This window comes from Stenella coeruleoalba, assembly GCF_951394435.1.
Source record: "Stenella coeruleoalba genome assembly, chromosome: 11".
In the NCBI taxonomy this organism is placed as follows: domain Eukaryota; kingdom Metazoa; phylum Chordata; class Mammalia; order Artiodactyla; family Delphinidae; genus Stenella; species Stenella coeruleoalba.
In genome coordinates, this window is record NC_137157.1 from 19,553,482 (window position 1) to 19,566,897 (window position 13,416).

At 33.8% G+C, this 13,416-nt stretch overlaps 2 protein-coding genes across 3 annotated transcripts in view; one reads left to right on the top strand and one right to left on the bottom strand.

Moving 5' to 3' along the window:
* The first annotated feature begins 4,191 nt into the window (after positions 1 to 4,191).
* PMCH (pro-melanin concentrating hormone) lies at positions 4,192 to 5,980 on the top strand. The gene is made up of 3 exons (XM_079937711.1): positions 4,192 to 4,772; positions 5,116 to 5,314; positions 5,619 to 5,980. Exons 1-3 carry the CDS (start codon positions 4,524 to 4,526, stop codon positions 5,666 to 5,668), a joined length of 498 nt encoding a protein of 165 aa, XP_079793837.1. The 5' UTR covers positions 4,192 to 4,523; the 3' UTR covers positions 5,669 to 5,980.
* A 270-nt stretch (positions 5,981 to 6,250) lies between these two features.
* The window catches only part of PARPBP (PARP1 binding protein), a gene marked incomplete at its 3' end in the record, with an annotated part of 83,481 nt that continues 76,315 nt past the window's right edge, over positions 6,251 to 13,416 (bottom strand). The window contains exons 10-11 of one of the 2 annotated variants that reach the window (XM_079935990.1): positions 7,063 to 7,198; positions 6,251 to 6,591 (exon numbers count right to left, since the gene is read on the bottom strand). In XM_079935990.1, coding sequence (XP_079792116.1) covers positions 6,251 to 6,591; positions 7,063 to 7,198 — 477 coding nt within the window. Of the gene's footprint in view, positions 6,592 to 7,062; positions 7,199 to 13,416 lie in introns of those variants that run through there. The other variant, XM_079935991.1, reaches the window with a different exon arrangement.

The following is a 13,416-nucleotide window of genomic DNA, read 5'->3' on the forward strand; positions in this document are numbered from 1 at the left end:
AAAAGATTTGTTTCATAAACACATGGTTGCTTTAACATGAGAACAATCTGTTCATTTTCTCAATGAAACACTGAAGGAGAAAAAGTATGATCGTTTCAATAGATACAGAAAAAGTATTCAATAACATTCAACAATTCATGACAAAAGTTATTAGTAAGCCAGAAATAGAAAAGAACTTCCTGCAAGTTATAAAGGGTGTCTACATAAAAATCTAGAGCAAACATCATATTTGATGGTGAAAAGTTAAAAGCATTCTCTGTAAAATAAGTAATACTTCAAAAATATCTTATCTCCATGTCCAACATTTACAGAAGGTTTCAGTCAGTCTGTTCGCACACGTGGACAGACACACAGATAAATACACACAAACACACACGCTTGCAAGAAGGAAATAAAATGTCATTATTTTATTATTTATATCAACTGTCTTCATGGAAAACCTTAAAGAGTTAATACATTTATAAACTATTGAATTAAATAATAATAATTATTATTATTATGGAATTAAAGACTTTAACAAGTTTTTTGTATATAAGAGCACTAAACAAAAGCCAACTGCATGTGTACAAACCAGCAATAATGTTAGAAAAGGTATTTTAAAAGATAAAATTTATAATAACTAAAAATAAGGAGCTTAATTATAATTAAATTATAAACAATTATAAATCTTGCAACAAAAGATAAGCAACACCTTTATGAAGAAAACAACAAAATGTCATTAAAAGATTGAAGAAGTTCAAAATAAATATGGAAAAATACCTTTGTACTTTGTATTCATGTTCGTGAATAAGAAAATAAATTATCTACCAATGGCATTTTTCACAGAAGTAGAACAAAAAATTTCACAATTTGTATGGAAGCACAAAAGACCCCGAATAGCCAAAGCAATCTTGAGAAAGAAAACGGAGCTGGAGGAATCAGGCTCCCTGATTTCAGACTACACTACAAAGCTACAGTAATCAAGACAGTCTGGTACTGGCACACAAACAGAAATATAGATCAATGGAACAGGATAGAAAGCCCAGAGATAAATCCACGCATATATGGTCACTTTATCTTTGATAAAGAAGGCAAGAATATACAATGGAGAAAAGACAGCCTTTTTAATAAGTGGTATTGGGAAAAGTGGACAGCTACATGTAAAAGAATGAAATTAGAACACTCCCTAACACCATATACAAAAATAAACTCAAAATGGATTAAATACCTAAATGTAAGGCCAGACACTATAAAACTCTTAGAGGAAAACATAAGCAGAACACTCTATGATATAAATCACAGCAAGATCCTTTTTGACCCACCTCCTAGAGAAATGGAAATTAAAACAAAAATAAACAAATGGGACCTAATGAAATTTAAAAGCTTTTGCACAGCAAAGGAAACCATAAACAAGAAGAAAAGATAACCCTCAGAATGGGAGAAAATATTTGCAAACAAAGCAACTGACAAAGGATTGATTAATCTCCAAAATATACAAACAGTTCATGCAGCTCAATATCAAAAAAACAAACAACCCAATTCAAAAATGGGCAGAAGACCTAAATACATTTCTCCAAAGAAGATATACAGATTTCCAACAAACACATGAAAGGATGCTCAACATCACTAATCATTAGAGAAATGCAAATCAAAACTACAATGAGGTATCACCTCACACTGATCAGAATCGCCATCATCAAAAAATCTATAAACAATAAATGCTGGAGAGGGTGTGGAGAAAAGGGAACCCTGTGGCACTGTTGGTGGGAATGTAAATTGATACAGCCACTACGGAGAACAGTATGGAGGTTCTTTACAAAACTAAAAATAGAACTACCATATGACCCAGCAATCCCACTACTGGGCATATACCCTGAGAAAACCATAATTCAAAAGGAGTCATGTATCATAATGTTCACTGCAGCACTATTTACAATAGCCAGGACATGGAAGCAACCTAAGTGTCCATCATCGGATGAATGGATAAAGAAGATGGATGTGGCACATATATACAATGGAATATTATTCAGCCATAAGAAGAAACGAAATTGAGTTATTTGTAGTGAGGTGGATGGACCTAGAGTCTGTCATACAGAGTGAAGTAAGTCAGAAAGAGAAAGACAAATACCGTATGCTAACACATATATATGGAATCTAAGAAAAAAAAAATGTCATGAAGAACCTAGGGGTAAGACAGGAATAAAGACACAGACCTACTAGAGAATGGACTTGAGGATATGGGGAGGGGGAAGGGTAAGCTGTGACAAAGTGAGAGAGTGGCATGGACATATATACACTACCAAACATAAAACAGATAGCTAGTGGGAAGCAGCTGCATAGCACAGGGAGATCAGCCCGGTGCTTTGTGACCACCTAGAGGGGTGGGATAGGGAGGGTGGGAGGGAGGGAGACGCAAGAGGGAAGAGATATGGGAACATATGTATATGTATAACTGATTCACTTTGTTATAAAGCAGAAACACACCATTGTAAAACAATTATACTCCAATAAAGATGTAAAAAAAAAGTTATTTTAAAGTTGTAGTAATAATAAATAATACTGTAGATTTGGCAGTGGAATAGAGAGTTCAGAAAGAGACCTACGCATGTATAGAAACCTAATATACTGCAGAGATGGCATTGCAGATTAGTGGAGACAGGATGAATTATTCAAGAAATATATAAGGACATAAAGAGAAAAAAGGTCATGAAGAACCTAGGGGCAAGACGGGAATAAAGACACAGACCTACTAGAGAATGGACTTGAGAACACGAGGAGGGGGAAAGGTTTGCTGGGACAAAGTGAGAGTGGCATGGACATATATACACTACCAAATGTAAAACAGATAGCTAGTGGAAAGCAGCAGCATAGCACAGGGAGATCAGCTCGGTGCTTTGTGATCACCTAGAGGAGTGGGATAGGGAGGGTGGGAGGGAGGGAGACACAAGTGGGAAGAGCTATGGGGATATATGTATATGTATAACTGATTCACTTTGTTATAAAGCAGAAACTAACACACCACTGTAAAGCAACTATACTCCAATAAAGATGTTAAAAAAAAAAGAAATATATAAGGACATTTGGAAAAGTTAAAATTTCTTTCTCACACACAAGATTCTAGATGAATTAAAAATTTAAATGTGAAAGTCAAAACACTTAAACTTTTAGAATATATAGAAGTATGATAATGACCTCAGGGTTTGGAAGGATTTCCAAATAACATAAATACTAACCATAAAAAGAAAAAAAAAAGAAATTTAAACATTAAAATTAAGGAGTTTAGTTCACCAAAAGACACCATGAAGCGGTTCAAAAGATAAGAAATGTGAGAAAAAATATAATATTTTAAACATATACAACTAACAAGGAATTAATATCCAGCATATACAAAGAACTCCCATGAATCAACAAGAAAAACCCAAACAATCTGATAGAGAAACAGACAAATTTTTCTTTAAAAGGCATTTTACTTAAGCATATGAAAAGGCATCCTACGTCTTTGGTAATTAGAGAAATAAACATTAAAAGCACAATAAGATACCCAAGTGTTTACTAGAACCTGGAGCAGTAAGAACTCTCATAACCTGCAGGTGGGAGTTTAAATTGGTTACTACTATTCTGTAACCATTTTGGCATTAATAAAGCTGAAATGTACATACTCCAAGACCCAGCAATTCCATAACTAGAAATATACCCTAGAAAAACTATTGCACATATATACCAGAAGACATACACAAGAATGTATTCTCTTACTCTACAGGGCCAACATTACAAATTAACTCTGAAATGTTTAATTAAAAATCATACAACATACTCATTATCCAAAATTAACATTTATGGAGCACATAAATATTCTCTTCATGGACTTCTTATTCATTAATTGCTAAACTCATTAATAAATATCAGTAATACCCTTTTGTAAATATAGAGATAAAACACACCTGACAGGTCAATTTTAGATATAACATGAATGACTTTTTGTTCATACTGACAGGCATATATACTTTAAATACCAAAGGCTATTCCGAGCATTTATGGAAAAAATTCTTTCTGAAGATTATTTCCACTTAATCAGGATTAAATGTATTTAAACTTTGACGCTTATTATCCTGAGTGAAAGAAATAACTTTAGTTTTAATATTTTACTTAATCAGAAAATAAACAGAAGGGAACAATATGAATAAACAAGAATATGGAGAGCCTGATGTCCTGTGGTCTTCCTTAATAACAACCCATTTTCAAGAGACTATAATCTCCTCAACAGAAGCTCTCTACCAAGGATCTTAATCAGATTCTGAGAAAATTCACACTCAAAATAAACAATATGCCACTAAAACCCAAACAGTGTAAGTATTAGCAGCTATACAAAAAGTTAGCTTCTATCTAATGAGTCATTTTTAAAATGACAAAAGTCTAAGTCTTTCAAGTGCTTTCTATTCAAGCTGGAAAATATATAAAGGTAGGAATCATTTACAAAGCAGGTTGAGAAATTTTACTTCATTTTACACATCCTTGTTTGACTCCATGCAAACATCAAACTAAGAATGGCAAAAATGAGTTTCTCTTCCTACATATTAATACTAACTTTTTCTTTGCTTTCTCAAGGTGTTTCACCTTCAGCCTCCAAGTCAATAAGAAATTTAGAAGATGACATGATATTTAAAACACTGAGGTTGGGGAAAGCCTTTCAGAAGGAAGATACTGAAGAAAAATCAATTGTTGTTCCTTCCCTGGAGGAATATAAAAATGATGAGAGCAATTTCATGAATGATGAGGAAAACAAAAATTCAAAGGTAAGTGGCAATGTGACTTATCCTTTATTTCAGTGGAAATTTGAATGATGTTTATGAATCCTTTGGAAGTAAAGTCGATACTTTTATAAGCAGAAGTATGTGAAAAAAGTCACAATATGCATTAGGACAATTGATCAAATTTCCTACATACCAGGTTGTTCTTCCATTCTGGAAAACATCTCTTATTCAAAAGGTTTTTATTCCCTGAAAACCTTGTATCTAAAATATTTTTTAGAGTCAAAACAGTGTAGAGCATCTTTGATCAATAAGAATATTACACAATTGTATCATAGTTCTATTCCCAATAAGACAGCTAAAACACAAATCAACCTTTTCTTTACAGAATGCAGGTTCCAAACACAATTTCTTAAATAATGGTCTGCCACTGAATCTGGCTATAAAACCTTATCTTGCACTAAAAGGATCTGTAGCTTTTCCACCTGAGAATGAAGTTCAAAATACTGAATCAATACAAGAAAAGAGAGAAATTGCAGATGAAGAAAACTCAGCTAAATTTCCTATAGGAAGGAGAGATTTTGACAGTGAGTAGTCTTTTTAAAATTCAATTCTTATACCTTAATATCATAAAATAGAAATCTGAGTTTAATTGAATTTGGGTCCAATCACGACAAAATCAAACAAGACCATGGTTCAATTTACTTGATTTTAAGTGACCCCTGCAAAAGATGTGAAATTAAAAAGTATTTAATTAGTTACTATAATTAGTTATTAGTTACTATAATTTTGATTTACTCAGAATTAGCTATACTAGATCCATTCTTTCATTTCTAATCAATTTTGTGTGATACTAGTCCTTTAAACAATTTAAGCTTTTTTTTCCTTCAGTGCTCAGGTGTATGCTGGGAAGAGTCTATCGACCTTGCTGGCAAGTCTGATACCTGTTGGTCCACATCATCATTTCAGAAGAAAACAAAATCATTTAATTGCCTGTGGGGAAAAAAGCCCTTAATGTTACTATGACTTGTATTATTTTAAATGTTTGTTTTCAAAGAAAGTAGTATTAAGATATACCTAAATGATATGCTTTACCTGTGCATTAAACTTTGTGAATATTCTGCATAATTATGACTTACTAGTATTTTTTAAACAATGCTTAACATGCTAACCTTACATACACTGCAGACCAAAATAATAAAGCACCATAATTTACACCTTGATCTCTTAAAAATTAAGTAGATGGGGGCTTCCCTGGTGGCGCAGTGGCTGAGAGTCCGCCTGATGATGCAGGGGACACGGGTTCATACACTGGTCCGGGAAGATCCCACATGCCACGGAGCGGCTGGGCCTGTGAGCCATGGCCGCTGAGCCTGCGCGTCCGGAGCCTGTGCTCCGCAATGGGAGAGGCCACAACAGTGAGAGGCCCGTGTACCACAAAAAAAAAAAAAAAAAAAATTAAGTAGATGCCTTTGGTGAATGGTTTTATATATACATAAACCTAAAGAACATAAAAGACAAATTCATAGTCTAAAAAACTGAGTTAACTTTGTCTGGCCAGTAATCAATTTGTTCTTGGCGGTACATTTGTTGCTTTTTGCAGCTCTAACTAGTTTGCCATCTAATTTACTCTGCAAATCTTTTGATGCCTTAGGTATCTTAACATTTTTGTGTTGAGGTGGTTCGTTTCCATTATCACAGAGAATATTTTCATCATCCAAATCCACCTGTTTCCTTTTTGAGCCTTTATTTCCTGTCAGACTAATTGATTTTCTTGCCACTTTTTCATTTTTACTTCTGTCCAGATGAACATTTCCAGAACTTGTTCCAATTGTTGGTCTTCCAACAGATGAATTTACACCTCCTGTTATGCAAGATGAAAAGAGGAAAGAAATTATATAATACTTAAAATTATTACACATGAGAATTTTACAAATAACTTTTTAAATGGCTAAAGAATATTTTAAAATTTATGATTTACAATCAAATAATGATATAAATTACATGATGAACAAATACAGCTATATTACTATCACATTTCTTTGCATTTTACCATATCACTTTTCATCCCTACAAACAATAAATTTGCTTTGTCTGAATGCATAACACTTAATCCTTAAATGCTGCAAGTTATTTCTTAAATACATTTAGTTAAATCAAACTGAGTCCTATTCCTATACATATATTTGTACTTAGATATAACTTTTTAAATAAACTCAGGTCTATAAAAATATAAACCTTTACATTGCAAAAAAAGTCTAATTTTACTTAAGTTAAAACCAATTAGTATACTAGAATTGAATTGTTATTAAATTGCTCAAATAAGGTCAATTACCAGAAAGGTCATTTTCCATGTGAAGAACACACAAAGGCTTTGATGCTGAATTAACACTATTCCACTTATCCTTGCTTATCATGCAGTCATCTTTGTAAGTACAAGCAAACTGAGATCTAATTAAGGTTTGCTTCATCTGGTAATAGGAAAAAAGGAGAAAATATACAATTTATCCTTTATTTTTATTTAGTTTTTCATCTAGACAGAAATATACTCTGTAGTCACTGAGGTATCATAAAAATTTCCCTTAAATATTTCATTATCTGTGGGAACTTTTAATCCTTGATGTTTCATAGTTTGCAAACTCATTCACTGCTACAACCAGCATTTTTGTTCTTTTCAGTAATACCAGCTTTGTGTATGTTTTTGATAATTTTTGTAAAAGCTTAGGCAAATCAATTATAAACTCTTCAAAGACCTTTGTTACACATTCCTATGTCTGAGATGCTTTAGAAAGTGGTTTTATTATGTTTAATAATGATATACATGATATATGTAATCCTAGAAAAATACAAGTTTTCAATCTTAAAGAATTACAGGGTACAACTCTTTTAGGAAAAAATAGCATATGGAATTCAAGAAATTAGAGAAATTAAGGAAGGGAGAAATGTTAGGATAAAAAAGAAAAATAAGAGAAGGTGAAAGAAACAAAGATAGGAAGCTAACAAAGAAAGTGAAAGATAAAACAAAGTGGTGAATGAAAGACATTATTTAATTAAAAACATGAATATTTAGGGCTTCCCTGGTGGCGCAGTGGTTGAGAGTCCGCCTGCCGATGCAGGGGACAAGGGTTCGTGCCCCGGTTCGGGAGGACCCCACATGCCGCGGAGCAGCTGGACCCGTGAACCATGGCCGCTGAGCCTGCGCGTCCGGAGCCTGTGCTCCGCAACGGGAGAGGCCACAGCAGGGAGAGGCCCGCGTAACGCAAAAAACAAAACAAAACATGAATATTTACAAAATTAAGAAATATGATTTGATTATATCATTCTAAGAAGATGTGACCAAGGGATTTAATAGTTGAGTATTCAAAGTATACTCCTGTAATTATCTTCAAACATGACAAATAGGAGAAAATTAGAAAGCTAAATTTAATTCTTAAGCACCATGCCAAGAAAGTATTTTTGGAAATGTATTCTGCAAACATAAAACCAGTGGCTGTTTTAGGGAGAGAACTTAATTTCAGAACAAAAGTAATCTACACAGATAATGCAAATTTCAACAATTGCAGCTGCTGTGTAATGCCATTTGGTTATAGTAGGGAGATTTCTCCAAATAATTAGAAATCATCTCAAATCTTTTTCAGAAACAGACAAAGCTTATTTCAAATACATGATTAAATAAACAGGACTTCAACAGTTCAAAAATTAATACTTCAAAGTATAACTACATTATGCTGAATAATACTCACAGAGCATGTATTGATACAGTTCACGAAGTCTAAAACAGCATGACTTTACATTATATATGCAGTAATTATACACTATGCTATACATTCAGAACGATAACTACATTAACCCACTCAGATGTTTGCAAAGATAACAGCAGTGAAATCCACTGACTATATTTTAGAAGAAATCAGAATAGTCTCCAGTCCAGCTGCTCCATAAAAGCAAGTTTTCTCAGGATGACAAATTTTATATCTTTCTGAGTAATGGTGTCTATGAGAGCCTGTAACTCCCAGAGGACTAAAAATTATATTTAATTTGCTTGAAGATGTAGACAATTAGAATTTATCTTCCATTTAAGCACAAAAATACACAAAATTGAAAAAAATGTGAAAATGTAAAAGATGAAAAACTATTTTTTTTAGAAGTGAAATACAGTAGGCTCTTGATAATGAATGGAGCTACAGCCCAGTATCTTCATGAACCCACATGAATGCAACTACTATTATATATTTTCTACCATGAGATGCCCTAAAATATAACTGAAGGTTTTAACTAGGCCTTTTTGGACTTCATTAATTCCATAAGTAGAGAATTAAAACAATTAATAAAGCTATTAAAATAAATTTTGTTAATAAAATAAACTTTATATTATATTACATCATATCATCACTGTAGTAAATTATCCAAAAACATTTATTTCCATCTACAAAACCAATACTAGCTGCTGACATCTTTTTATACGTTTCTTTCATTTCGCCAGTTACTACTTATAGAAAATTATAAACTTATTGCTTACAGAGAGTTATAAAGAGTATGGTAAGGCCATGAAAGTAAATGGATGCTAAGTGGCTGGCAAGGATCACTCCCATAATATCCAGATAGTGATGGCACCTACAGGTGGCTTGGGGGACTAGAGCCTCCCACCACAAAACCTTCATCAGTACCACTCATAAAGCACTCTAAATAAAAACACAATAATTATATTATTTAATACAGACAACTGATGTTTTCTCAATCTCATGCTGCATGTGAATAAAAATTTCTTTAGAAAGTTGGCATTTTTATTAATTTTAAACATACATCTGAGTAAAAAGCTTTCTTTGCTATGTAAATACAGTCGCAAAATAAGTTCAATAAGCCCTCCTGACAGCTAGATTTCTTCTCCTGAGGCCCCCCATAGAGAAATTCTCTAGCCCTTAGTGACAGTAGGGCAGTTTCAGAAAACTAGAGTTAGAAGGAAATTCTTAAAATACTGATTATGGGTTGAGATGTGAAAGAAAATCAGTTAACCACTATATTTACCATGAAAAATATTATTTATAAACATATCAAAACACAAGAGAGAACCACAATGGTTCTATGGCAATCTTGGAATACTTATATCCAAAAGTAATAACTGAGAGTAGTTATATTGAGGGTGTTTTTTTCTTTTTTGTAAAAGATTATATGTGTGTTTTTTCCCTGCCCTGTACAAAGATCTTTTTTATCAATTACCACTTATTAAGTTCCAACTATGTGACAGGCACACAGTATACTAAAAAAGATTACTAGGATGGCTTCCATAATCACAAAGACATTCTACTTATAAAATTTGCTGTTGACACACAGCTGGAAGAAATAATAAATAAATTGGATAATAGAATCAAGATTGAAAAGATCTCAGAAGGCTAGAACCATAAGTAGAAAATAATAAGATGAAAATGAATGAGGATAAACAAAGTCCTGTATTTAAGTTCAAAATATCAATTACAGATGTACAGGATGAGGAGAACCTGACTTAAAAACAACATATGAAATAAAGACCTAGAGATTTTAACTGATCATGAACTTGACTGGAGCCAACAATGTGATGTCCAACTAAGAAACCCGCACAAAGAAACAAGATGATGTGATGGAAAAGGCATCAGATTTGTGGTCAAAAGACCTGGCTTCTAATACTGGCCCTATCACTTACTAAGTAGATGATCTTGGGTAAACCTCTAAACCTCTCACTTATCCACATATAAATGGGAATATTTACCTCATAGAGTTGTGAGGATTAAATGAAGTTAAAAATATGAAACAGCTATGTAACTCTAAAGATATATGTAGATACTATATAGTTATTAATGTAGTAACATATGAAGAAAGTACTCCTATAGAGTAAAAAATCTGTTGAATTAGGTGTCTCAGGACCTGGCCAACCCTAAAATGATTCTAGGAATGCAGCTCAAAAAATGAACTTACAATCAGCTTCTTCATTTTGGTTATTAAAACAATACAAGCTACATTGACTTGTATTTATAACTTAAAAGAGATTGCTTTTCCTTTGTTCATAAAAGTTGAATTTTTCTGCACAAGATTAGTGGCTACATAGAATTGAGATTACTTCCTGTTGCAAATCTTCCAAATCTCTCTGTGTATTTGATTTGGAATCACAAATAAGCAAAACAATTCCCTTTTGAAAGTGCTTTTGAAGTACTTAACAACTAAGAATAATGTCCAGATTCATACATGGCTGTTAAAATCATTTTATGTTCAAGTCACATGAGAGAAAAAGATTCAAAGTTTTCCTTTGTAGAGTGATTTCCCCCCTTTGGAAAGATTTCTATCCACAGTAAAATTGCAATGAACTTCAAACTTGCCAAGAATTGGAAAAGTCCTTTTGCCACAAGCTCTTTTTAAATTGAAATTATTAGTAGGTTCCCAGTTTGAGGAAAATAGTACTTCACATAGGAAAGCCTGACTCCAGTTAAATTAAGACAAATGAGTCAAAATATTGAAAAGTCACAGAAACTCTCAGTTAGCTGTATTAATAAGAAAATGAAATTTCTAAGCCCCCATTATAGCGGGGGCTATAAATTTTATCAACAAGTTTGGAAAAAGAAATTACTCAACATACCTATTAAATATATAACTAAAAATAAATATTCAAAATTCACCTTTTCATTCTTACATTATCACATTTTCAAAAGAACAGAGATTTGCTATTCTTAATGGCATATGAATTTGTAAGTATATCAAATTATGACTATTATAATTACTATGCCTTCGTTTACACTTTGGAAACAGCATAAACTTTGAAGTCTTACACCTGAATACAACCACTGTTCTGTTACTTACTAGGTATATGGTCTGGAAAATAATGCCTTCTAGATTTCAACAAGGATTAATTGGAATGAGGGATATAAAATACCTAGTATAACACTTGACACTTAGAAGGTACGCAATAAATCCCAACCTCATTACTTCAGCCAAAACAGTTCAAATTTTAGTTCAGACTAATACAAACATCCCATTTTCATTCTAATGAAAAATGCTGCTCATTCCCTTAAAGCCTTTGCTTAATGTCACCTTCTCAAAGAGACCTGTACTGATCATTCCCTTTAAAACCAAAACACACACAAAGGAACGCACTCTTCTTACCCCCCTCCCCAACTTTATTTCCTGCCATAGCACTGATAACCTTCTAATATACCATATAATTCACTTGTTTGTTTTGTTTATTATCTGCCTCTCCCAACTAAAAGGTAAGTTCCATGAACAAAACCTTAGTTTGCCAACTGATGGCCTGCTCTGGCCCTCTTCATCACACCGGGTGAGGAATAAGTCCACAGGGACTTGGATATGCCCACTAGGAGACTATGACTCCTACTTTTAGATCCTGTTCCAAGAACCTGGCACCCCAGAATTCCCTGCTTAAACTGCCTAGGCACTGGGCCAGCACTGGCCTCTTCCTTTAGGAAGGGCTGATTGTTTATGACAAGGGTGACAGGGAGCAGGATGTATACATTTCTGGGTGGAGTGTGTCTAACAGTATGGAACAGAACTAGCATTAAAAGGATTGCGGGGGTAGACCAGGGGTTTCCATTTATGTTCTTCCACCCTAGTCCCACAAATATTGGGGGACAACATGCCCATCAGGGCAGGGGTTTTTGTCTGTTTTGCTTGCTGATATATTTACAGTGCCTAGGACAGAGCCCGGTATCCAGTAGGCATTTAATACATGTTTGCTGAGTGCATTAATTAAGTAAAATTATAACACACTCTAACAGGTGTATGCGAGCAGAAGGTATGAGGGAACAGAACCAAGAGTAAGCAAAAGCTTGGAGGTAGAAAAAGATGTACGGAGAGCAAAGAAACCACAGCACACAGAAATGAGAGAAGTAGACTGGTAAAGAACAGTTAAAGCACCCTAAGGGCAAAAGATCTGATATATCAATAGAAAAACATGTACAGAGTAAACTCTACTCTGTTCAATAGAGTAAGAAAACCATTTGGTACAGAAACAAGAGAGAGGTATACACACAAAGTTACATCACATTTAAGTACAGAGAACCATGCAGCTGAAGTCCTTAAGCCCCATTATATCCACCATTACTTTCAAGTTCTTAAATATTCCACCTTTCTTAGGTTCTCATGCACATATCCTTACAATAAGCCCCACAAAAAGTACAAAAGCCACACCTTCCTTAACCTTGCCCCACATTATTTATTCACTTATTTTGTTCACTATGGAATGCACAGCCTCTTTATACTAGCTAAGACAATCTAATACTTTTTCATCAGTTGTTTGCTCCACCTGCAATGCTCTCTTCCATCCTCTCTCCCTATTTAAATCCTATTTATTCTAATCTCTCATGGTCAGAGCACCATTTCCTCTACTTATGGGTTTTCAGTTATTGCATTTGTGTGTATCTTTAATCCACTAGAAATGCAACTGTTTAATATGCTGGCCATGTGTAGCTAATTAATTAAAATTAAATAGAATTAAAAATCGAGTTCCTCAGTTGCAGTACCACATTTCAAGTGCTCAATAGTCACACGTGGCTAGCACCTACAGTACTGGATAGCACAAATTACCTAACATTTCCACAGAAGTTCTACTGGAGAACACTGCTCTGGAAAGAAGCTTTACAATCTATGTCCTGTGTGTGTGTGTGGCACATACATGAAAGGCAGATGGATTTTCAAAGGACTCAGGGAC

Bases quoted from the DNA above. Each gene is read 5' to 3' on its own strand.
- PMCH (XM_079937711.1), top strand. From the start codon at position 4,524: ATGGCAAAAATGAGTTTCTCTTCCTACATATTAATACTAACTTTTTCT. The intron at 4,773-5,115 runs GTAAGTGGCAAT...TTTTCTTTACAG, and splicing joins AGGAAAACAAAAATTCAAAG to AATGCAGGTTCCAAACACAA. The intron at 5,315-5,618 runs GTGAGTAGTCTT...TTTTTCCTTCAG, and splicing joins AGGAAGGAGAGATTTTGACA to TGCTCAGGTGTATGCTGGGA.